The sequence below is a fragment of the Protopterus annectens genome, chromosome 2.part0 (assembly GCF_019279795.1).
Source record: "Protopterus annectens isolate FY-2018-M chromosome 2.part0, PAN1.0, whole genome shotgun sequence".
NCBI classification, from domain to species: domain Eukaryota; kingdom Metazoa; phylum Chordata; order Ceratodontiformes; family Protopteridae; genus Protopterus; species Protopterus annectens.
The window spans coordinates 1,381,668,202-1,381,693,164 of record NC_056728.1 but is presented as its reverse complement, the minus strand read 5'-3'; the positions used below and the strand labels follow the sequence as shown (position 1 = coordinate 1,381,693,164).

Below are 24,963 nucleotides of genomic sequence, written 5' to 3'. Positions count from 1 at the left end.
TTTTATATTATCATTTGTTAATCTATTGACTATAAACCCCGTTTAATCTTTATTAATCTACTATATCTTTTAATATTGTAATCAAGATGGAAGTAAATATTTTATATTCTACATTTAATAATAATATAGGTCTATATGAGAAACTATCTTATTTTCCTTCATTGTTTAAGTATAGGTAAAAGTACAGAAAATTTCCATGATGGAGGAATTATTTTGTCACTCTGAATTATCCTGAAAATGTCACTCAGTAATTTTCAAATTTTTAATAGAATCAGACTATATCATTGCAAACTTAGACTATATAAGCTTGGAGCCTTACAATGTTCCTTTTTTTAAAGCTTCTTTAACTTCTATGAGGGCAATAGGCTTATTCAACAGAGATATTTGCTGGTCATTAAGTTTATTAGTAACATTTTTCTTTAAATACTTGTCAATTTTATAATCATCAGGATTATTATTTTATCTTTATTAAGATACTCATGCAATTTTTAAAAATATTAAACATTTCCTCTATGTCTGAAGCAAGCTTATTAGTGTGAGGATTTCTGAAATTATTGACTTGTGCCTTTTGCTAAACATCTTACTTCTATTAGCTAATCTATGTAAATTTTGAAGGTTATCGCATAATTTTGAAATTTTATTTTTTGCAACGTTAGCTCCACTTTATGCATTAAAACTGTTTTATATTTTGTCATTATTTTTTAATTACTACAGTATTATCTAATTGTTTTGTTTGTTGTTCAGACCTCACTTTGTATAGTTTACCTTGTATTTCTATTTATATCACTCTTTTATTTTATTACTAGCAGATCTTCCCATTCTGTCTTTAATATGCATTTTGAAGTAGTCTCATAGTATGACTTTACTAACCTGGCCATTATCATTCAAAGATAAAAAAAAAATCTTGATTTGTTCCTTGAGATAACTCTTGAATTATTTTAATTTCATCATATATATTGGGATTCCATAAATAATCTGAATTTTTCTTTAGCCATTAATATATTAATACTTAGTGCATTATGGTAAGATAAAGGACAGGGTATAGTTTTATAATAATTCACTTTAAGTAAATCTGTACAGGCATAAATCCTATCAATTCTAGTTAGTGCCCTATGGACTTAAGAATAATGATTGAAGAGCAATGACTTATCTTCTTTAACTGTTAAATCAACTAAATTATTATTACAACTCCATGTGTTTAGTGCTTCAGCTGATGCCAGAATTTTAGCTTTCTTCTGTTCACTTGTATCTAGATATGCAGTTAAAATCTCCTGCTGGAATTAAACTACCATTCCAATAACATTGTAGTAAATGTATGTGATCTTTGGCCACTCTTGCACCTATTCCAGGGATCCAGTAAAAATAGCTAGTGTATAGAGTTTGCCATTACATTAAATTATTACAAATGTATACATTCCTTTGGGCTCATTAAAGGATTTCATGTGACTTTAAGCATTGCAGTAGATTTTTCTCTAAAGTACAGCGGTTCCTCTCCTATTTTTGTTAAAAGAAGCAGATGATAACATTTTGTAACCTAAGTTATTTAAATATTGTATATCTTTATTTATCAAGTGAGTCTCTTGGAAAAGTATAAAGTCTCCTCTATTTAATTTCAGATATCTCATTAATGATTTCCTTTTGTTGCCATTATTACATCCATTTACATTGATAGATAACAGATTAAAACTATCAATACTGTGTATTTAATAAATTTCTTTAAAAAGATAATATGACACATTTATCCACCATATTCATTTAATAGTATATAAGACTCTAATGCACTACTCTAACACTGTCTTAACATTCCACATTTTTTTAAATTCTTCCATTCTACAAACTAAACTACTAAAACTTGTACATAATAAAAGTAAAAACAAGTCCACAACTGTAACTGTATTTATTACTAATAAAACACAACCTACCGCGGATATCAAACTTCCTAGTTTGCCTATCAAATACTATACTGTCTGCATACCAATATCTAAAAATTCATCAAAAATCTAGCCAAATCTACCATAACTTACAAATAATTAATATAATATTATATATAACTTAAAAATAATAAGAGATTATTAATTTAGTTGTATATTTTGTCATTTAAAACATTTTTTTCATTACTACATGAAAGTTTAATAATCCGCTTCTGATACTCAAAAATATTAAATCATCAGACAAATAATGTTCTATATATCTATTTATGTAATACTAGTATAATATGTAAAACTAGTATACATTATCCACTAAGCATTCATAAATTATGTGCTCATTCAATATTATTATAACTAAAACTCTAAATAAGTAGAACAAATTGGGTCCTGAAGAGATAAAGATATCTGTAAACTTAGGTGACAGGTAATCTTATCAGACTAAACTATTATGCAAAAGGAAAATCAATGTGCATATATATTCATAATACTAAAAGATATACACACATTTTATAAGTCTAACAAAAGCTCTGAATTAATTTTAAAAGTAACAAGTATCTATATCTCAAAACTGTGTAATGCTCAATATGAAAAAATATAAAAATATTTAAAAATCCTTTAGCCTATTAAAATATGTACATCACTGAGGTGAAAGAGAATGTCCTGCTATTTCTATGGAATAAAAAAAAAATCTACACTGTATTCAAAAGTAACAATGTTGTTGTGTCTTTCTGCTTATCCCGGTTAGGGGTCGCCACAGCGGAACTCCGGTCCGCTAATGTTTGGTAGTGGATTTTTACATGCCAAGTTACCAGCCCTGATGCACAACCTTCAATGAAGGCAAGCTCATTCGGGCATGCTTCTACACAGAAGATGCTCTAGCTAAGAATCGAACGGGACAACGTCTTGCTGTGAGGCGACAACGCTACCGCAGCACCACTACCGCGGGTTCAAATGTGCTTAATTCAAATCCCATTCTCCCTTCCCATGTTCAAACATACTGAAAAATCTACTTTAGTTTCTATCAAAATGGATATACTGATTCAGCAATATAACACTCAGATTTTAGCGCTGACTTATGAAATTCATTATTTCAGGCAGTACTAATGAATCTAATAACATATAATATGTTAAAAGCTTCAAACTTCACATGAACAAGCTTCAAATTTCAGCTTTGAGGTGATTTCCAAATAGTTTATATGATTTTATATGTAAATTATATAAGATCTTGTACATTCACATTTCTGACACATGCAGGGATATGTAATATATATCTTTCTTATAAGTAGTTTGTTATTTAAATATATTCATTTTCTGTATTATTTGTACACTAATATTCTACCTTATTCTATATAACTTCTCTTTCCAAACTCTCTCATCAAAGACCGATTTAATCATCAGCTCTCTATTAGAGATTACAGTACGTATATGCCTATTATTCATAAAATGTTTATTCTGCCTATTAATTCCAGTATTACAAGCAATCTTGACTATATAAAAGAACTCCTGCTTGTTTAATTTGAATGTGTATTTTTAGCCATTGTGAAAAGTTGTTCGGATCTAAGCTTCACATCCTGACATCGGAATTTAATTACACCATGTGAAAATGACAACTCACAACACATAGGCTGATAATTTCCCCTGTAAGTTTCTTGGTCTTGTTAATTCTTTTCAACTGTTCTAATCAGTAACACACATCTAACTTTACTTCTTTCCATTAATATGCATAGTTAGAGTTAATAATACTACAGCAGAAGCTATTAACATTCAGCAAAATGTAAGCAAATTATATGTCAGCAAAAGCACAACATAGATCATTACTATAACATTTGTTTTACCAATTCATTTGTAAGAAAAGAAAAATGTTATGGTGAGTAGATTTCTCACATACATATAACTGATAAAAAGAAGAAAGGAAAAGAACGTTCCTCTGTGTTTTCACAGACATCAATGATGAACTTTAACCTAGATTTTCTGCAGAGCAGCTCAAGGCAACATGCAAGGCAAGCAAAATCCAGCATTCTGACACATCTGGAAGATTCTTTTTTTCTTAAGCTTTTTGATGTGTTAATTGTTTCATAAATTACCTTTTTTTATTTGAAAGGTAAATCCATTGTTTCAGAAAAAGACCTGCAATTAGAGAATAAAAGTCACATGTTTTTAAGCTTTTTAATTTTAGAAGTAGTTTTCCAGGAATTCAACCCAGTCTGTCTCTTGAAGAATATACTGTTCCAATCCATTTCTTCAGTATTACTAAGGGTTTTACTTTTGTTGACAAAAGTGGATGCCTCCTCCATTGAAATGTATGAGTTCCTCTAGCTCATCAGCACTTGACTTTATGTGCTAGGGTTGTCTTTATTGTCACAGTTACACAATCTACAGTATTGGTGTTGCCACTGAATATAATAATCACAGGTCTCACAGCAATCTTTAATCTCGATCATAACACCTCCACCTGTTTTTTTGTAAGAATGTGTATTACATTAAAATATTTATACCCCAACAGTACTGATTTTCAGTCATTCTTCTTTAACCATGTTTCACAAACAATAACATCAATCTTGTGAGAACATGCAAATTAAAATTGTTATTACTAGTGCTCCTACCATTAGCAACCATCAGAGATACTTCAAATGTTGCTATCTGGGAAATGTAAAATTTTCAGCCTGGAAAAAAATATTCTGTCTTATGTTTGTCAAATATTGCAATATATTTGCTGCAAAAATTCTCTTCCCTGGTCTAGACAAGTGCACACCATTCTGTCTAAAGACATATGCGCTGAAAAGTAGGTTTGAATGCTCTGCACATTTCCAGTTTTTAAAATGGGACTTTTTTTTCATGCAAGTATTTAGTTAAATAAATAATTTCATTCATGATGACATGACCCTTCTCTCTGTATGTAACTTGTAAAAAATATTTCCTAACACTTGTACATGCTATCTAAGAGGGCTGCAAGTTCCCTACTAATAGTCAGAGTCCTTGCTGATGAGATAATTTGTACTGACATGAATAAAAACAGAGCCATACTTCCTTACATTAAGGTAAAGGCCTTTCTCACATTTTATATTTTTTGTTTCTGGGAAGCATAACAGTATTTGATGTTCATTATCTTCTTTGCAAATGTAAATAACAGTTCTTCTAATAATTGAATATCCTATTACAAGTATATCACTTCTGACCAGATCTAAAGAATCTCCATCTTCTGATTCAGTAATATCTGTTCTATCAATTGTTTCAATGGAATGATTATTAATCCTAGTGTTTTCATTGATTATTACATTTGCAAGCATACAATTCTCATCCAGCTGGCTTTCTACTTCCACAGCTTGAGCCATGTTATCAATGTCGGTCTTTCTCCTCTTTTTTCTTACAGTAATGGTCTTCAATCCTACCAAATTCTATTTTGATTTCTTCCTTTTCACAAGTCCCTTGGCTCTTTTTTCCACCTTCTCTTTTGGAAAAAATATGCCTTTTTCTGTAGACTGAATTTTTTTTAATAGGGCAATGTTGTCATTCCATGTAATCTTTGTGTTACTTAACAAACTACTGTCCTTTTTAGTATGTATTCTTTTTGCAATAGAGACGTTAGTCGGTTTCTTTTTCTTTCTTGCTCAGGCTCTGTTGTTGCTCAACCCGAGAATAAACTATATCCCTAAATATGCACAAGTACCTATTCATATCTTACACCTCCTTACTCTCCCTTCTTCATGTACCCTTTTCCTTACAATTCCTGTTTAATTTTCCACTTATTTTTTTTCATATTGCTCACTGCTGAACTTGAGATGTGGCTGAAAATGGCCTCAGAGTCATTTCACTTACCTGGTTAACAAATAAACAAATAAATAAAATAACAGTTCCTTGTTTATACCGAAGCAATAACTTGGACAACTTCCTTGTTGCTTGTTGTGAAATTACCACATATTCTGTGCCCTACAGTAATGATGACCTCAAATAATCACTCCAGCTCCTGCATTCCTTTTGTCATTAGCTGTATCTTGATAACACATGGCAATGTCTTACAATTGTTCATGAATTACACCCGCTGTTTGTAAATAGGAGCATTATTTTGTGGTTGAGTTGTACTACATTCTGGAGTAATTTAAATGATACATTTATCCAAATGCTACAAGATCCTATTTACCATGTGGAATGTTAGCGGCAGATGTCGGCCATGTATTGCATGTGGTGTATCTTACCTTTGCTACAGCTTTTGACACCAGTCCCCATGCTAGCATCATACAAAAACTAAATGCTTTAAGACTTGACCCATATGTGGTAAGATGGATAGTGAACTGGCTGAAAGACATAGCCTAAACAGTGCGAGCTGCAGGTGTCTCACCAAAATGTATGAAAGTGAGGAGTGGTTTCCTTCAGGATTCAGCACTCAGACCTCCTTTTTAGCTTGTACTTCTTAGATCTCTAAAGAGAGAGAGAGTGAAGACCTCCCTCAGCACTCAGACCTCTCCTTTTTAGCTTGTACTTCTTAGATCTCTAAAGAGAGAGAGAGAGTGAAGACCCTGGCTAACAAAGTCTGCAGACAATTGTGAACTGAGGGTTGTTGTTAAGTCATCCTATGACACTCAAAACCTCCAGAATAAACTCATCCTAGTAAATTCTTCCTGTACTAAGAATGGGCTCATACTAAATGTGAAAAAGTGTAGTATTATTACTTTTGATGGACAACCCTTCCTCTTCTATTACTGTCTAGATAATGCACCTCTAGAAAATGAAAAGTAGCTAGACCTAGGTACTTGGGTTGACAGGTCTCCCTCTTTTGACCATCATGTAACAATAGCTGTCAGGAAATCATTTTATTTAGCCAAGATAACTGACAATGGTATATCATAAAAGTCTAATAAGTAATCACTCCCTTATACTCATGATTGATCAAGCCAGCTATCAAGTCTAATGTCTCCTTAGTGCTGTATCTCACTAAACTAATCAAACAATTATAAAGGCCTCAAAGGTTCCTAACCAAAAAGATCACAGGCCTAATGTCTCTGAGCTACAACAGAGGCTGGAAGCTCTATCTCTTTACTCAGTTTCTTATAAACTTTTGAGGGGGATCTCTTGTCTCACAAACCACTCCATGATCTATATGGTTGCCCTGGACCTCCTGTTTCTCTACAGGTCCAATATCTCCACCAGTACTAAGGAGGGATCTAAATCTTCACAAAAAGATAAATAAAACACAATGGGAGAACAGGTTTATAATCCAACATCTCTCAGACCATCGAAATGAATTTCTGCAGGTTAAGCAGAGTGACTCTATCTTCTTTTAAATACAGACAAGGTAACTGGATGGGTATCTACAGATTTACTCCAGGATTGACCAGTATAGCCCTCAATTGTCTTGAAATATCTATGAATCTATGAATATGTATTTTATTTCATTTTTTAAATGTATTCATCCTTTGTTGACTGTGTTAGTTCTACTGGGCTGGAAGCCTCTTTTCACAGGAGACCCCAGGTGGTATTTATACTACTAGGGGGAATTTGTCAAAGGCAAACATATGTCTACATTTATGCACTGCGCTGCAGTTTTCCAGAGGCATTAATTTATAGTCCCTATTGAAACAAATTTTGTGAGTAGCATGTGAGACCATCAGTTCACAAATAATTATGTTATGATTAAAATAGGTTCATAGGTTCATAGGTTCATACTAGGCTATCTGCCCGAGGGCATTTACAAGCCTAGCCCATCGTTTTGTGGCTTACGCCACCCCTTAAGTATGGGGAACTATACCCATTATTTTGCTGTGCCTCTGTCGAGCAGTGACACTGAGGTAATCCCTGGGGTATATTTGCGATCTCCCATCCATTGGTCAAGATTTCTCTTGAACAAGGCCAGCGAGGTGCTCTGCCTCACATATACCGGGATTTTGTTCCACAGCATAGGGAGTCTTTGGGTGATGAATCTATCCCTCCAGCACGTCCTATTAATAGCCGTGTCGAGGTTTAAGTCTCCGCCCTTGTGGCTCTGGTGGATCTAGATTTTTTGAGGTGAAGCATATTCATCAAATCTGGGTTTGACATGGCCTTGTATGTTAGGCAAAGGTCACCTCTGAGCAAGCGGTAAGCGACTGAATAGAGCTGGAGTTCTTTCAGTCGGGCAGCATAGGACAGATATTTGAGACCCTTTATCCTTTTGGTGAGGAACTTTTGTGGTCTCTCCAGCTGCTGCAAGTGTCGGGTCAGATACATTCCGAATTGGGCATTGTACTCAATCATTGGTCTGATGAGTGATGAGTAAAGGGAGACCATGACCTCCCTTGATCTAGATGAGAATCCCTTCATGATAAGGTGGGCAATGTAGAAGGTCTTCCTAACTACTTTAGCTACATGGGTGTCGAATGACAGACTACAATCAACCTGGGTCCCCAAGTCCCTGATAACTTCTTCTGTGCTCAGTGGATTGCCACCTATTTGGTAGCTAGGGGTAACCTTGTTTTTCCCGAAGGGTATGACTATGCATTTTTTGGCATTTAACTTTAGGCCATGGCTCTGGCACCAGTTATCCATTTCTGTGAGACCCTTCTGAAGGATATCTGTGTCAGATGTGTTTTCTACTATGGCTCCCAGTTTGCAGTCATCTGCAAACTTTGTCAGCCATAACCCTCCTGTGTTTGCTTGTACTTGAAAAGTAGATGCCAAACAAGAGTGGGCCCAGGACTGAGCCCTGTGGGACCCCACTTGTGACAGGCTTTGAGTCTGACATGGCGCCAGCAACTCTGACCCTGTGGGTTCTGTCACTCAGCCAGTTTGCAACCCATCTTGTGATGTATGGGTTAACATTTAAGCTGCTGAGTTTTTCAATGATACCCGAGTGAGGTATTGTATCAAGGCCTTCGCCAGATCCAGGTAGGCTGTATGGACTGCCTTTCCTCATCAATGGCTTTGGTGACTGTTTCAAAAGTCAACCAAGTTTAAAAGGCATGATCTGCCTTTGACAAAGCCAAACTGGGTTGGATCCAAGGTCTGCAAATTCCCTATGTCTTTATTTATGAGATCCATTATGATCCTCTCCATGGCTTTGCAGATAAGGCTTGTCAAGCTAATAGGCCGGTAATTTCCAGGGTCGGTGGAAGCACCACCTTTGTGAAGTGGGACCACAGTTGCAGTGCGCCACTCCCTGGGTACATATCCAGAGGTAAGACTTTGATTAAATAGCTGTCCTAGTTGTGGGTTTAATTCCTCATTGAGTTCGTGGAGCACACAGCCGGGGACACCGTCGGGTCCCATGGATGCTGTGTTTTTTGCTTTGGAGAGAGCAGTTTTAACTTGGGCGTTGGAAATGTTTGGGGGGCTGCAATCGTTTGGTATAGATATCTCTCCTTTTGGGGCGGGCGAGAAGTTTGCACTGAACCTGTCAGCCAGTATGTTGGCAATGTCTGTAGGATCAGTAATCTTCACATCATTTTTGACTAGTTCTGAGCATATCTGGGAGTTTCCTCCCAGGTTTCTAACATAGCTAAAGAATGCCTTATGATTGTCTTTTGAGTCTTTAGCTATTTTTCTCTCAAAATTTGCTTTGGATGATTTTATGAGAGCTCTTAGTTTTTTACTTATAGTGATCAAGGGTGTCTTACCTTTTAAGGATTTTGCTCTATCTTGTAGTAGCTTTCTCCTTTTGTTGTAGAGTTTGTTTATGGCTGGGGTCCACCAGAGTGGACGCTTGCCTTTGGTACAGAGAGTCTTTGTTTTGCTTGGGATTGCCTTATCCATGCAGTCCTGCAGGTGCTGGTAGAAGGCATTTGTGAGTGATTCAGCGGCTTGAGTACTGTTTTCCGCCGCTCGGGGCCTTAAAGGAGACCACACTAGTCTTTAGAAGTGTGAAGTCGGCTTTGAGAAGTTTTTACTGTGGTCTTTTTATTTCAGGTGGGGTGGGATGAGGACCTCCAGCGAGATTAGTTTGTGATCTGATCTCACCAGTGAGGGGTATACTTCCGGTGTTGAACATTGTGCTCCCATGTTCGTGATGATGAGATCAAGTATGTTATCTCCTCTTGTGGGGATGGTGACTAGTTGTTCCATGGCATTTGAGTTTATGAATTCCAGGAACTTTTGGGCTAGGGTGTTTGGGCTTGAGTAGTGTTCCCAGTCTATATTAGGGTAATTGAAGTCACCTAGTATGATGGTGTTTGGTGATACATTTATCCCTCTAGTGTTTTCAGGAAGGCCATGTGAGGTTCCTGAGTTTGTGAGGGTGGCCTGTAACATGCTACAATTTGCAGAGCAGTCTTGCCTATGGTTAATTGCACCTGGATGGTCTCCGATGCATCGTGCGTTGCCACCAGTCTTGAGGTGTGGGTGTCCTTGATGAATATGGATACCCCTCCTTTCTTGGTATTGTCCGGATTTTGGGGCCGGAACGCATGATATGAGGTAAAACCTGATAGTGCTGGGGTGCTCTCAGGAGCCTTGAACCAGGTTTCTGTCACAGCACAGACATCGATGTTCTCCATATTGAGAAGGGCCTCGAGTGCGTGCATTTTGAGATTTAGACTTCTGGCATTGAGCAGCATTACCCTTAGTTTTTTCCTTTTTGTGTTCTAGGGTGGTAGGTTTAGAATTTGAGCCTTGCCTAAAAAAGGCACTATGGGGGTGGCAAGAGCCTTTGCCAATATCCGAAATCCCAGGGTGACAGGTGCAAGCCGTCCCTTGCGAAGCAGCGTGGCTTGTCCAGCATGTCATCCCAGGCAGACAGACACTGGATCCCCTTTGAATGACACCAGTGGTTAAGCCAATTGTTAAAGCTGATCATCTTATCTCTGTATTGTGGCATCATTCTTGGTGAAGGTAGGATACTGCTCAAGGTCAGGGTCATACCTGCCTGGGCTACATAATCAGAGAGCTCCTCAATGTCTCTTTTCATGTAGTCCAAGGAGGTACGTCTCAGGTCGTTCACACCAGCATGGACAATGACTGAGTCATATTTGTACCTGCTGTTGAGAGACCTGAGTGCTTGCGTTATGTGGCGGATTCTAGCGCCCGACAGGCAGCTTACTGTGACCTTCTCCTTACTCAGTCTGGTGAGCGGAACGTCAGTGTGTCTGACTATGGAGTCACCAATGACTAGTGTGTCTTTTCTTTTCTTCATGCACATTTATGGAATTCTACTGTCAAAGTAATTCTACATAAAACAAACATTTATATATACAATGTGCATATGCAAAACTAAATGAATACAACTCACTTAAAGTAAAAGCAACAGGCATTCATTAAAATGTACTGCTGCAGTTATCATTTATCTTTATTTTACAAGTTATTTAATTCCTGGTTATACCTTTGTTGTTAAAGATGAAAGTTTAATTTGAAAGAAACACTAAGATGGCATTTTTTTAATGTTTGAGTTGCAATATTTACTTAGCTTTTCTTTATGACCACATCTAAAAACTATGTCATTATAAATATTGGCAATAAATTTTCATCAGCAGCAAAGCATTATGGCCAGCCCATAACAAGCATACTTATTTAGAAGAACGGATACATACTTACATTATGGTTTCACTAGTAAGTCAACACATATAGAATGCAGAGTATCCATTTACTAGACATATCTGACACCTTGCCTAGCATATATGACTCTCCTTTTGTCACAATTAGTATGCAAATATAGTAGCTTATACAGTAATTTAGGTACTGAAACATTGTAGGCTCGGTCTGTCACAATGTCATGGCAGGAGTTTTCACCTTCAAGAAAACGGTCAAGGGGTAGTGTTTATCAACCATAACTACAAAATAACACACTTTTTGCATGAGGAACTGTATCATTTGGTATTTCAAATGATAAGGAAGTTACACCCATCTCTCTAATGTTAGCTATTTACATTTGTTATGGAAAGTGAAACAACACACTTTAAAGACTTCAGCTAAAGCAATACTTTTAATGGTGCATTTTTATCTTAAGTTTTGAAGGGTAAATTCAAAACATTTCTAATAGTTTCATTTTCACTGTCACTAGTACTTTTAGAACTGGTTTAGGCATTTGGACTTTACATGAATATAATTACTTAACAGACTTAAAAAAAAGTTGCTTTTGGTGGTTGAGGCTTTTCAACATATAGCCCTAACAACAAATTGTAATGCTAAAGGGCTGAAATAAGTCACATGATTGTTGTTCATGTTTGGTTGTCACCTAGAACTCACTTACATAAACCAGGCTTATCAGTTTAGTAAAACTGCTCCTTAGCTACCACTCAGTTCTGTCAGTCCCACTTCCTATTCTCCACATTTTTGTAAGAATGTTCCGAATTATGTAGACAGATGTTAGTACAGATGAAGTCACCAAGAAATGAGAAGGTAACAACTGTAATAAGCATAATATAGACATAGCTTTCCATCTTCTTAGATAAGAAATGATATGCAAATAAAAGGGACGTGCTGATCTCTCCATTCACACATTGCAAATTAAATTCTAAAAACATTTTGTAGACATTTTACCTGTCCAGCTGAAGCCAAGGTGGTCAGCAATGCATGCTAGTCTTTCCTCCTTCCTTCCTCTTTCCTCTTGGGGATCTAGATTTAGTCAAAAACAAAACAACCAGAGATCGTCTGAAACAGACTTTTAGGTAGTTGTGCATCTCTTTGAAAAGCAAATTTCAAACCCTTTTAATATTTCAGAGAATAAGTGGGATTAGTTTAGGTATCTAAATCTGAATGCAACAGCTTTAGTAATTACTTGCTGTGGCCATACTCTGCAGAAGCATAAGATTTTGCTATATGGCTGGAGGTATTAGAATCTCATGGAAAACACATGTTTTAGGCAATGCAGAAAAGTCCTGAAACAGTCATCTACACTGGGCTTTGCTATGCACATTCTAGCTTCCTGCAGTGATGTCATCCTGCAAGAATCCAGTATTTCTGTGTCCCAAAATATGACATATTTTCTTCATAAAATATGAAAAGGTCCTCAAAAGCCTGATTGGAAGTGCCTGAACATATACTTGCAAGAGGTATACAGATTCACCGGAGCAGGGACCAGTAAACAGATGAGTGTTGTTTTAAACAGAAGACACATTAGAATTCTTACTAAAATACATGTCCAACGGCTTATAACTGCTCTTCACTGTTTTCCATAAAGCATTATTATGGCTTGTGGCATGTAATAGTGCATATATTTAAAATAGTTTTTCAGACCCAAGAACAAAGAAACAAAAACTTCATGTTAGCATTTCAAAATCGTAAATAAAATTATATGCATGTTATAACTACTCATTTTTCAGAAAGCTTTCACTTCCATTTACACCTGCGTACTGAAGCTGGAAGGCTTATCATGCTGTGAAAGTTTTGTTCTAAAGTACATCTGACTGGAATTGCTCTGTATTTCAGGCACAGCAGATTTGCTAACAGCTTCATTTGCACATCAGAGATGAAACAAGAACCATCTCATGAACCTACTCTATTTTCATTTACAGATGAGGCACTGAGAATGTTTTTTCACTATTATTTATCTATTGTCTAGCTATTGTTTTGGGTTTTAAAACCATATAAAGAACACAGTGCAAGGCTTTCCAACGAAAATAAGGCAACACCGCCAGTTTCCAGAAAGGTTGTATAAGCGCTTTTGTTCCTTTATTCCACTATAAAAATGGAACTTCTTCAGATGCAAACATTCACATCATTTCCTCCATTTAAATACCAAACAACAATCATGTGACATCCTTTCTTAAAAAGCAACAGCAATATTTCTAACTAAAAACCTTTTCATTTGAAACTGGCCCCATGTACATTTTTTATTCATGAAACATACAAAATGTTTTATTCTTTTACCATTTCATGCCTACTATACAATCCCTGCTAAGAATCCTAAGCATACATCTTATGATAAAATTCCACAAATGCTGGTAATACATGCATCTTAACTAAAACCTTTTCTAATTCTATTACCTACCTAAAACAATGTACTTCATATTTAATGTTTATTATATATATATATATATATATATATATATATATATATATATATATATATATATATATATATATATATATATATATATTATTTTTGTTTTTATTTTTATTTCTATTCTTTAAATTTAAATTTAAATTCAAATTTAAATTTCTTCTGCCCTTAAATTCAGAAGACTACTAATTGAAATTCTATCATTAAGGCCCGGCAGGTTACTTGCATTTAGCAACACCTGCCAGAACATTTCCCTGTATTCGACAAAGTTCGACCAATTTCCACCTCTCTCCTGCCTTCTAACCTTTTCCAACACACAAAAACAATTTTTTTTTAATCTTTGCACATGACACTGTGTCTATAAAGTGCATTGGTCCCATCCTGCCTCCTAATGGCATAATTATGCTGATACACCTTTGGAGAGAATGGATAACTCACAGACTGAAGAGTCTGTTACGCTAACCCAGTTGTTGGCGTTGATCAACGAAACAAACACAAAAGTGGATGTGGTATGTTTGAGTATGATGTATGTACTACCAACATTTGTGGAATTTTATCATAAGATGTATGTTTAGGATTCTTAGCGGGGATTGTATAGTAGGCATGAAATGTTAAAAGAATAAAACATTTTGTATGTTTCATAAATAAAAAATGTACATGGGGTCATTTTCAAATGTTAAGGTTTTTAGTTAGAAATATTGCTGTTGTTTTTTTAAGAAAGAATATCACATGATTGTTGTTTGGTGTTTAAATGGAGGAAATGATGTGCATGTTTGTCTCTGAAGAAGTTCCGTTTTTATGGTGGAATAAAGGAATGAAAGCGCTTATACAGCCTTTCTGGAAACTGGTGGTGTTGCCTTATTTTCGTTGTAAAGCCTTGCACTGTGTTCTTTTATATGGTGACTTTTTGACTTTTTAATGGAGTTTTGGTTTTAAAACCATAGATGATTGCCCTATCACAGACCCTGCTTTGAACTCTTGAAATGGTACATGGGCAACTAAAGCAATGCCAGGAATCTACACTCTGTGTACAGATGTATTACTGTGTACCTTTTTAAATGAAATAGGTCAGCTACAAACCAATGTCTGAGACAAGACAGTCTTGTAAAAGTGGAGTCTGTAAGAGCTCCAGTGAACCAAACCCGCTGCCACAGAGGTACAGCAGTAAAAGACTTTGGAAATGCCAGAATATACCAGAATATGCACTCATGGATTACAAACAATAATGGAAAAGTGCATGCACATACACACCCTTCAGTGGATGTTTTCATTTCTATGGCATATTTATGTTTAGCCTCATAAAATCTGTTTTTATGAGAGAAAAAAGGGGGTTAGCAATGCAAAAAAAATGTCCAGCATGAAAACTGAATTGTCATTTGGGAGAAATGTATCATAATAACTCTATTCAGGAAGCTTTGTCATAACCAAAGAGTACAGATTTGTCCTACTTAAACAACTAAGGTGACACATCTGGTACCTAAACAAAAATGATGGTCCCTCCCTAATTTCCTTATTGATTTTGCTGTTATTGCGACTACATAGACATTGCTTTGGTTGGTAAAGTCTCAATGTTAGGCTCATTATAGCTGCTTTTCTTAAAGAAATACAGCTGCGCTGCTAATGTGAGATAGTTAATTAACTGTACTGTATTTTCTTTGCAGGAAAATGTGACATCATTTATCTTCCATTTTTCTATTAATTTTCTTCTAATCTGAGCAAATTTTACTGAATGTATACTGATGATTGTTTCATTAGAATTACCTGCAGTTTTAATGACTCATATCAAAGAATGCTGTATGATATGCCTTCTAGTAGCAGTCAGATCTGTATATGACATGCTGAAAGAGACTGCAAGAAGATGGATGAATAATTCACAGCCTCACTTGAGGGTTGACAGCCACAATGACTGCATGTTTGTGTCCTTAGATAGTGGGTGAAGACAAAGTCATACAGATCACTTACGCTATGCTCAATCTAGCAATCACACTTGAGATTTAGTGTTAAGCTCTTATCAACTAGATATAGTTCAGCAATTTAATAAAGAAAGCTGAAGCTGCCGCTGTAGCATTTTCCACAGTAAACTGCAAACAATAAAGATATCTGTACAGAGGAATATAAAATACACAAGGCCAAATAAGGACATTCTATATTTTTTTTTTTCTTTTTTTTTTAGTGTTTACATTTGTTAACTGTGTAAGCCCACTGGACACAAGTTCCCCTTTGCTCACATTCATAATGCTGGCAAATGGAGGCTAGAGGAATTAAATCCTGGACTACGGGAAACAGCTCATTGCCTTAATCCTTTACATTAAATGCCAGACAGTGTGTTACTGTTTGTTCTTTATAGATGATTGTCAACAGGATATGAAATGAAAGTTTTTTAAAAGTAAAAAGTAGAGTCAGATATCCCCCTAAAAGTTAAGTAGTTCACTTCACAGTGATGTGTGAAAGATTATTTTATCTTTTCAGCACAGATCAATATAATGGTCAAACTGAGCTGCTGTAAAACTAATGGTATTGTACCTAGTGCTGATGACAAGAAAATGGGGGGTTTAAATCTGTGGTACTTAAGATGACATTGTTAAAAATTTAGATTAACATTTATAGTACTAAGACAGATGGTGGTATCAATATAATATTCATAGTACTAAGGCAGATGGGGGTATCAATATAACTTTCACAGTACTAAGGCAGATGGTGGTATCAATATAACATGCATAGTACTAAGGCAGATGGTGGTTTCAATAGCTGCTTCTGTCACGGAAATAGGGAACACTGTTACTCAGCATCTCCCTCTCTGATTACCAGGGTAGTACTTATTAACTAAGTAATACCTGGTATTCTTAACTTGTCTGTTTTCCAAGATGATCTAAGAACTTTGATCTGGTTAAGTGACTTGTTTAGTCTTCAGCATATATCAAAAGGCCTTAAGCAACTCTAAAAGCTTGTAGCTGTTTAACAGTAATGTATATTAAAGCATTCTAGATTTCAGCTGACTGTCAGCTTGTATGATTATTACAAGTAAAGATGGTATTTTAACTAATTTCTCAATGTCCATAGACCTGGAAAAAAGCACTTTAAGTGAATGCATACACTGTTTGTTTTTCTGATAAACTACAGCAATAATAAAGCAGATTTTGATCTGAAGAACTGATATGGAATTTGACCTCAAGAAGCACCTTGTTCATCTACTGAGACTTCATAAGGCTAACTCTATAGGACAGTCAGCTTTGAAGGGCCCACCCTGATATCACCTTTCAATTAGGACATGTGGGACATAGTGTTTCCTGTTCAGACTACCCTGGCAGGAGCTACAGGAGGTCCCTGAATGCAAACCATCTTGATTGAGCAGCAAGATTTGAACCCTTACATCACATAACTTGATGAGAAAAGCTCAGCTTCCTGTGTGCAAAGCAGAAATAAGTTGATAGAGAACCTTCCATCTGGTTAGAAAGCCTTATAATGAGCACTATAAACAAGTAAACTAAATTACCATATATAACAGATTAGACAAAAGGGGGAAGGGCTATGACGTCCTGGTCCCTCACCAATGAATTATGCAATTACAGTGGGTAATGGGAATACAAACTAGTAGCAGAAGGTAAGGTTGATGTTATACTATATGCCATGGAAGAATGATGGGGGGTGTCAAAGCCACCAATTAAATCTGCAGGCCCCAAAACATTTGCTTTCCATAATGCTCTACTGCCTGTAGCTGTCAGGACATACAATAAAGATTTCTGGCCTATCTGACTTTATGAATCTGTTACTTATTGCACATAAAGCCACTTAATGTCTTACTTTATCGTTGGTTTTAAAGGCTTATTACTGGCATAGCCAGATATGTCATCTTCTAGCACACAAAATTAATTCACAGAAGCATTTTATAAAATACTTAGTCGCATATAAATTGTAGGAGGCAATGTGTAACCTTTCAACCCACTTATTCTCTACTTCATCAAGAGGTACCTGTAAACAATACATTTCACAATAAATGGCTGTATATTACAGAGACACGTGTCTTGCAAAGTTTTAGTTTTGATTCTCCCACCACACATAATTAGTATAATAACTTATATTAACTATTATAACTGTAGATGTAATTTCCACAAGATAGCAGTGTTATGCTACATGGTTAATATTCTTTTAATAACATAAACATTGAACTGTAAATATATTGATAACTCACTTATGACATTTGGTAAGACTAGAATGATTTAATTTTTAGTAATACCTGAATCATTTCTAAGCTTTTTTTAAAGTTTGAAATTAGTTAATGCTCACAATTATTACATGCAGTAGGGAACCAAAACTGAAAAACTTGGTGGCTTAATAACTCATTTACTATAGACACTGAAATGGAGATGAGCCAAATCATGTGTGTGTCTATCTTTTAAGCTTTGCAAGAGTTATAATAGCCAATCTTGAGATCTTTTTCCACATAAGAGGAAACAAAGCCACAGCACAGACATGGCTTACACGGACACACTAACGATCAAAAAGCCTCGATACTAAATCATATGCACAGACACCTCACATGCAGTAGCACAGGGAACCCCCAGAAGATGGAAATACCTTCAGAATGCTCCTGAACATTCTCATCAGGAATGCGCTCTATCTGAGTCTCAACAGATTCATTCCAAATAGGCCTTGTGTCAAAGATGTCATCAGGGAGTACCTGCTGGGATCCAGGCAGAGGGTCAGCATCGATCAGAGACATTTCTATTGTACTGCTTTCATCATCTGAGCAGAATTCCTGTTCCTTCTCTGCCTGCGTTAGTCTGTCCACTAACTTTGAGGCTTCATCACTTATTTCTTCAAAAAATTCTATAGAATTTTTATACATTTCAAAAAACTGTTCTTCATTGTCCTTAGTAGAAATACAAACTGCAGAAGATATTGAACCAGACTTCGTTTTAACTGGAAGCCTGGACTGGAATATTTTAGATTTTGTAGCCTCAGCTGCTTCTAAACTAGACTGTACTTGGCCAGCCCCCTCATCTACCTCAGTGTCACTTTCAGTGCAGCTTCTGGCTTTAGTAGAGCATTTGAACTTTATTTCTACAGCACTACCTGCATCAGATTCTGACTTGCTTCGATTATCTGTTTTTCCTGGCATTTTTGGTTTTGCTTCAGAAACCTTCAGAGACTCTGATCTTTTAACTGTGGATTCTGTAGCTGAGGAATGATGCTCTGACCTCTGACAGCTCAGCTTGACTGGTATCTTTGACTTTGGCTTTGCATCTTCATCTGTACTCCCTTCTTGTGGACTGTCAGTAGGAGAAGTTAAAGAAGGAGCACAGTCTGTCTGTGGGGAGACTTTTAGTGCTGATGATACACCAGCTGTACTTCTAACAGGGATTTTTGATTTGGGTTCAATGGAAGAAACACTATCCATGGAAGCAGTAGGGATTTCAATAACAGATTTTTGGTCTTCAGGTGAAGAATCTGAAGACTCATCATCATGTTCAGAACGAACAGATCTGGTCACTGTCGAAAAGTCTAACTGCACGTTAGTAAAAGTCGTCTCAGGAGAGGAAGGAAAAGACTGATGGGTACTCTCCAACTCATCACAGCACTGTTCAGTAAAGGGTTTTACTTCAGATGCATCTGGAGAAGTTGCACCTTTTTTGGTGGGCTTTGAAGATGCTAAAACACCCATTTTAACTGGAATTCTCGATTTTATTTCAGTTTTAGTAGTGTGCATGCTAGTACTTTTAATAATACTTTCTTCAGCAGTCTCTTCCAAAGTTTGGAATTCTGAAAAGGCTTCTTCCACAACAGTTCCACTTACCACCTCTTCAGACTGAGCCCCACTAGGAGAAGTTAAACTAGTTGGTGATATTTTAAGTTCACATGAATCAGATTCTATATTCTCCTCTGTCACCTCTTCTAGTGGAGCTTGTTCTGAAGAGTGCTCACCTATTTGGAAAAAATGGAAGCCATCTTCTTCATAGTCCCTTCTGGTCATGTCAATCGCACCACTTCTTGTCATTTCAAACAACTTTCCTTCTTGAAACAGAAAAGGATTCTGCTCACTAGTCGGTGTGGTATCTTCAGTGGGTGTTCTTGCAGGAGTAGTGTCTGGAGTTGTACCTTGAGATGGTCTGTCAACCATCAAGCCAAATATTTTTTGTTCTTCTGCTTTGACTCGAGCTTCAAAAGCTGCATCGTCCTCTCTTATTTCAGTCCAAGCATCATAATCTTCATCTGGCTTTGTTACCACTACTTCACCAAAGTGATGATTGGATGCCTCTGCAGAAATTATTTTGGTACTTTCAGACTGTTCAACCAAAGTAGTATCAGATGTTGCAGGCAAAACATCTAAATTATGTTCACTGTCAAATCCTGCTTCTATTGGTGGAGAGAACTTGGTTGAGAAATAGGCTTCAGGATAGTCAGATGAATATTCTTCTGGAACATTTTCATAGGGGCTCTTAAGTGATGCACCTTCTGTGACAGCAGATAATGTGCAGTCTAAACTGAGTGATTTTTCTGAAGACTCTGTATGCAGAGTTTCTTCAGTACTGTCTATTACAGGGAATTTGGAACACATGCCAAACTGTTCAGGGACACCTGCTACATTTTTAGTGGCTCTGTCATGTGACTCATGATCATAATCTAAAGTGGAAGAACCATAAATGTCATGTGACTCTTCCTGATAACTATCTATTCTCCCCTTATTTGTGGGCAATTCAGTGAGCTCAGAAGAAGAATGCTTTCCAGAACTGTCTACATCTATAGGTTCAGGTTCTGGGGAAGATTTTTCATTTATGATATACTCTGATAAGCCTTTTTCCCATTTTGTATCTTGGGTACTAGAAGAATGGAGATACTCTAGAGTTGATCCACCAATATTCTCCAATTTATCTTCTCTCTCAATATGAGTTTTAATTGATGGGGCATCACATAAGTCAGCCCCAGAAATAAACTCATATCCCTTCTCTGACTTTTCTAAAATGTCAGACTTTGGACTGTGCATGTCTTGTATTCCAGATTCATGAGCATGAAATGTTGCAGTTTCATTGTCCAACACTTCATCTTCACATCTGGCTTTAAGTTCCTCAGCAGATATACTTGTATCAGTTGCATTTTCTGAGCCACTGTCATCTGATGTTGTCTTACCTTCTTCAGACCTTAACTCATGCTGCCTAGATGTTATTGGCTTAAACTGTAAATCTTCTGGACTGGAGCTAGAATCCAGACCAGATGGATACGGAGAAGGAGGCTGAACTCGAATAACTGGCTCCAGCAGAAGACCTGCACTTGTCTCCTTTTTGAGCTGAGTTAACTCGGGTTCACTTTCTGAAGAGGAAGGGCTTGCCCTTATTTCATGAGGGGGGGTAAGAACCACCGATAGTTTGTCATCACCCTGCATTGCTGGAGACATTTCAGACTGACATGCAGTAGTTGTTTCAGTGGTTAAAGGCAGATCAGGATGCTTTGGCTCCTTTCTGCCTTCCCTCTTCAGTTTAGCTTCTAATTCGAGTACATCAAATGTTTTAATTTTTGCAGCCATTTTAAACATTTCTTCTTCAGGGGTAAACCTTTTCTTTTGCTCCATTTCTGATGAGTCTTCTTCAGTCTCTTCAGGTATACAAACTGGCTTTTCAGAAGCTGACAACACCTGCATTTCTGGTGTTTTAGGTGTGATTTCATAACTGATCTCTTCAGAGCTAGGAGTCTCAGGAGATAGTGGGCTCTTTCCTGAACTTTCCATCTGTGAAGTCTGTTCCAAGCTGTCATCTTCAGCACTGCCCTCGGGGTCTCTGAGAAGTCGGGAGCGTACACATTCGACAGAAATGTCTGTCTTTACAGAGCTGGCTTGATGAATAAAGATTTCAGTTTTTTGGTCCATAGAAATTACAGGCTTCACTATTTGATCCACTGGGCTACTTTCTAAAGAATCACGACAAGGTGATTCTTTTGTAGGACTTGGCTCTAGAGAATCTGGGGTTTTGTGTGATGAATTGTCTTCCAACACTGGGCTAGCCTCTAGAGAATCCTTATGACTGACTGCTGATGATTCGTCTCCTCCTGGACTATACCCCTCACTTTCCAAACCAGGGAGGGAAAGATCTAAACCCTTCTGAATTTTAGGGCATTCTGGTTCAGCATGTAACTCTTCTGATACCCGGATGTGTGCATCATCATCATCATCATCACCTAAAATAGTTTCAGAACTAAAAAGCTCTTCCGTACACTCTTTTTGTAATTCTACTTTATCTTCTGCAAAAGGCTTCCCAGTTTCTTGGGATTCATATGACATCTGAGTCTCATCCTGAGAAAGCATTGAAACAGACACTTCAGTTTTATCCTTGGAGGTTAATGAACTGTCAGGCATTTCATAAATGCCACTTTCAGCCTGAGAACTTGCATCATAACCTAAGCAAGTTTCAGATTTCAAAGTAGATCCTAAATCACTGAAGGTATGATCATCTGTTTCTGCTGATTTTGTCAGTGAAGCTTCCACAGATCTTTTATCATCACAAACAAACACTCCAGAATCCCCAGTAACACTTTCAAATTCCTTTATGTGTCTAGCATCATACTCTTGGACAACAGGACTGCCATCTTCTAATACACTAATAGTTTTTGCAACAGGCGCATCTTTGCTTTCCTCAGGTAAATGAACATCTGCAGGCTCTGTGGTTTCATATGTTTTTTTAACTATTTTTGTACTGCTCTCTTCTTTGATCTGTTTGGTTAACTTTGTTTGCAGCATCTCACTTGGGGGATGATAGCCTACAACTCCTCGCATGGCAGCTACTTCAGTATCATCCTCCCTCTCTGGCATTTGCTGATCAAGTTTCTTTGGTGAAAATGAAAGACTTTCGGGGCTTGTGCCTGGGGTTGCTAATCCTTCATGTTTATAGCTTTCCTCAGAACTCATCTGAGGTGTGCCATCACCGAGACTAACACTGGGTGAATCAGCAATGCCTTCATGCTTAAGGCTCTCTGAACTATCGTCAAGAGTGCCATTCTGCAGTACTATGTCAGTAAGGAAGTCCTCCTTAACATATTCTGAGGGAAAACCAGTATTAAGCTCTGATGGAAATGGACTAGATACCACTTGATCTAAATATACTTGACCCTTCTCTGCTACTGAAATTTTTCTGAATTGCTGGTACCTGTCATTATCCTCAAGTTCTTCTTTAATATCCTCAGTGAAATCTGTTGATGTTTTTCTGTCAGGGCTAATCTGCAGCTCTATATCTTTGATCTCAGTTGTTATTTTATCCTTGAGGTGTTCACTTTCTTTATCAAATGCGGACGTATACAGCTGTAAACCTCTTTTGTCACTTTCTGTTTTTGATAAGTGCGTTTCATCTAATGCAATTGCTGTGTCATCAGAAAGTTTTGTTGTCGCATCCTCCTCTCCTGACACTAAACGTGAGTTTGTTTGATGTGATTGTTTCTGCGCTTCAAAAATATTTTGAGACTTGTCTGCTCTTACATGATCAACATATGTAGCTGTTTCTTTTAAGTTGTCTTCATGTGATGCCTCCAGCATTTGTTCTCTGCTTGATTTGACAGCCTCATCAAGTTTACTTAACTCATTCTCTTGAAATTCCCTGGTATCAACTTTTAATTGTTTTTCCCCTACATGTTGACTTTCTGCTGATGGCACAGCTGACTTGTATTCAAACAATCCTGTCGTTTTCTTTGAAGGATCTTCTCCTGACTGAAATGCTTTCATAAGATCTCGAACTGACATAGTCTGCTCAAGTCTTTCAGATGCAACGGCTGGGACAGCTGGAGGTTGTTTCTTATGAACCAGCTTCTTTGAAGTCTCTTCTTTGCCAACTTCTTTTAGTGGTAACTTGCTGGTTTGTACAAGTGTCTTCTCTTCTTCCACTCGTTTTTGAAGAGCTTTCACCTTATCTTTTATTGAGCCAATTGGAGTCTCTTCTATGACAGGTGATACAGAAGTTGCACTTAGAGGATCTTCAGGAGTTAAACCTGGTTCTTCATCCAGTGATTCTTCAGAGCTGAACTTGCGGAATTGTAATGGTTCAGTGCTTGGCACCTGCAACTGTGAGTCTTCAAAATACTGTTTTGCCCTTTCTTTTAACTTCCTTCTAACAGGCTTCTTTATTTCAAATACAGCTTTTCTTTCTTCACTGAATTTTTCTATAGTCTCTGCAGTTCCTGGGCCATTTTTGTGTGATTTCTTGGCAGAATCTTCAATAAGAACAGCTTCAATCCTCTCTTGTACAGCATCTACTGGAGAAGTTGGTCTACAGGACTCATTCTTGGAAATATAGTCTACAAGGTCATCTTGAAGATATTCTACCATTCTGCTCATGTCCTGCTGAATGACATGACGTGTACCTCTATCTATCCTAATTTCTGTTAAGGTTGGCTCAATTACTTCAACTGATACTTTCCTTTTGGCTTCTTCAATTTCATCTTCACTTACAATTACCCAGTCATCCTCTATTGCCTGTTTTGAAGCATCAGCAAGAGCTTCTTCTACACAAGATCCACTTCTCAGAATCTTGCTTACTTTTCTCAAGTCTTCTTTTACACTTTCAACAATTTCATAAGGCTCGCCTGGTTCTTCCACGGATCCTTTCTGAATATGCTTCACTTCAACTGAATGTGTCTTTTCTGATGAGTCAGTAGTTAGAATTGCAGACACTTTGATCAAATCTTGTTTCATTTCTGAAACTTCCGATAACAAGTCTGGGCTTGCTAGTGCTGGGACTTCGCCGATTAGGTGGGTTTTCAAAGCTGATGTTTCTGTTGATTCTGTATCTTCTTCATCTTTGGTGTTCGTAAAAAAAATTTAAAGTAAAATGGAAATCAAAAACAGAGATTGGAAAATGTGATCAGGACTGGAACAATACAAACTCTTTGGCTTAAGTGGTAGGAAGGTCAACAAAATGGGATAGGAATGGTTGGTGGATCCACAAGGCCTTGGGGTACAACAGCAAAGCAAAGCTATCGGGGACAAAAATGGGAAGGAGAACAGGCAGGAAATAACTTGCTTGTATTATTTCACAAGACCACATCCATACGTACAACACTAAAACAATAACAAGTACAAATAATCCAATGCACCAAAAATCAAGAAACAGAAATAAATAAGGACACACTGAAAGTACACATAAAGTAGGCATCTCAAGA

General features: G+C 36.9%; 1 protein-coding gene across 31 annotated transcripts in view; it reads right to left on the bottom strand.

The window, feature by feature from the left end:
* ANK2 (ankyrin 2) overlaps nt 1-24,963 on the bottom strand; it is a 3,034,032-nt gene that overhangs the window by 233,481 nt on the left and 2,775,588 nt on the right. For 29 of the 31 annotated variants that reach the window (XM_044061567.1, XM_044061562.1, XM_044061555.1 and 26 more), the window contains 2 exons: nt 18,406-24,600; nt 12,369-12,443 (listed from right to left, as the gene is read on the bottom strand). In XM_044061567.1, coding sequence (XP_043917502.1) covers nt 12,369-12,443; nt 18,406-24,600 — 6,270 coding nt within the window. The remainder of the gene's footprint in view (nt 1-12,368; nt 12,444-18,405; nt 24,601-24,963) is intronic. The other 2 variants (XM_044061579.1, XM_044061581.1) reach the window with 1 other exon arrangement.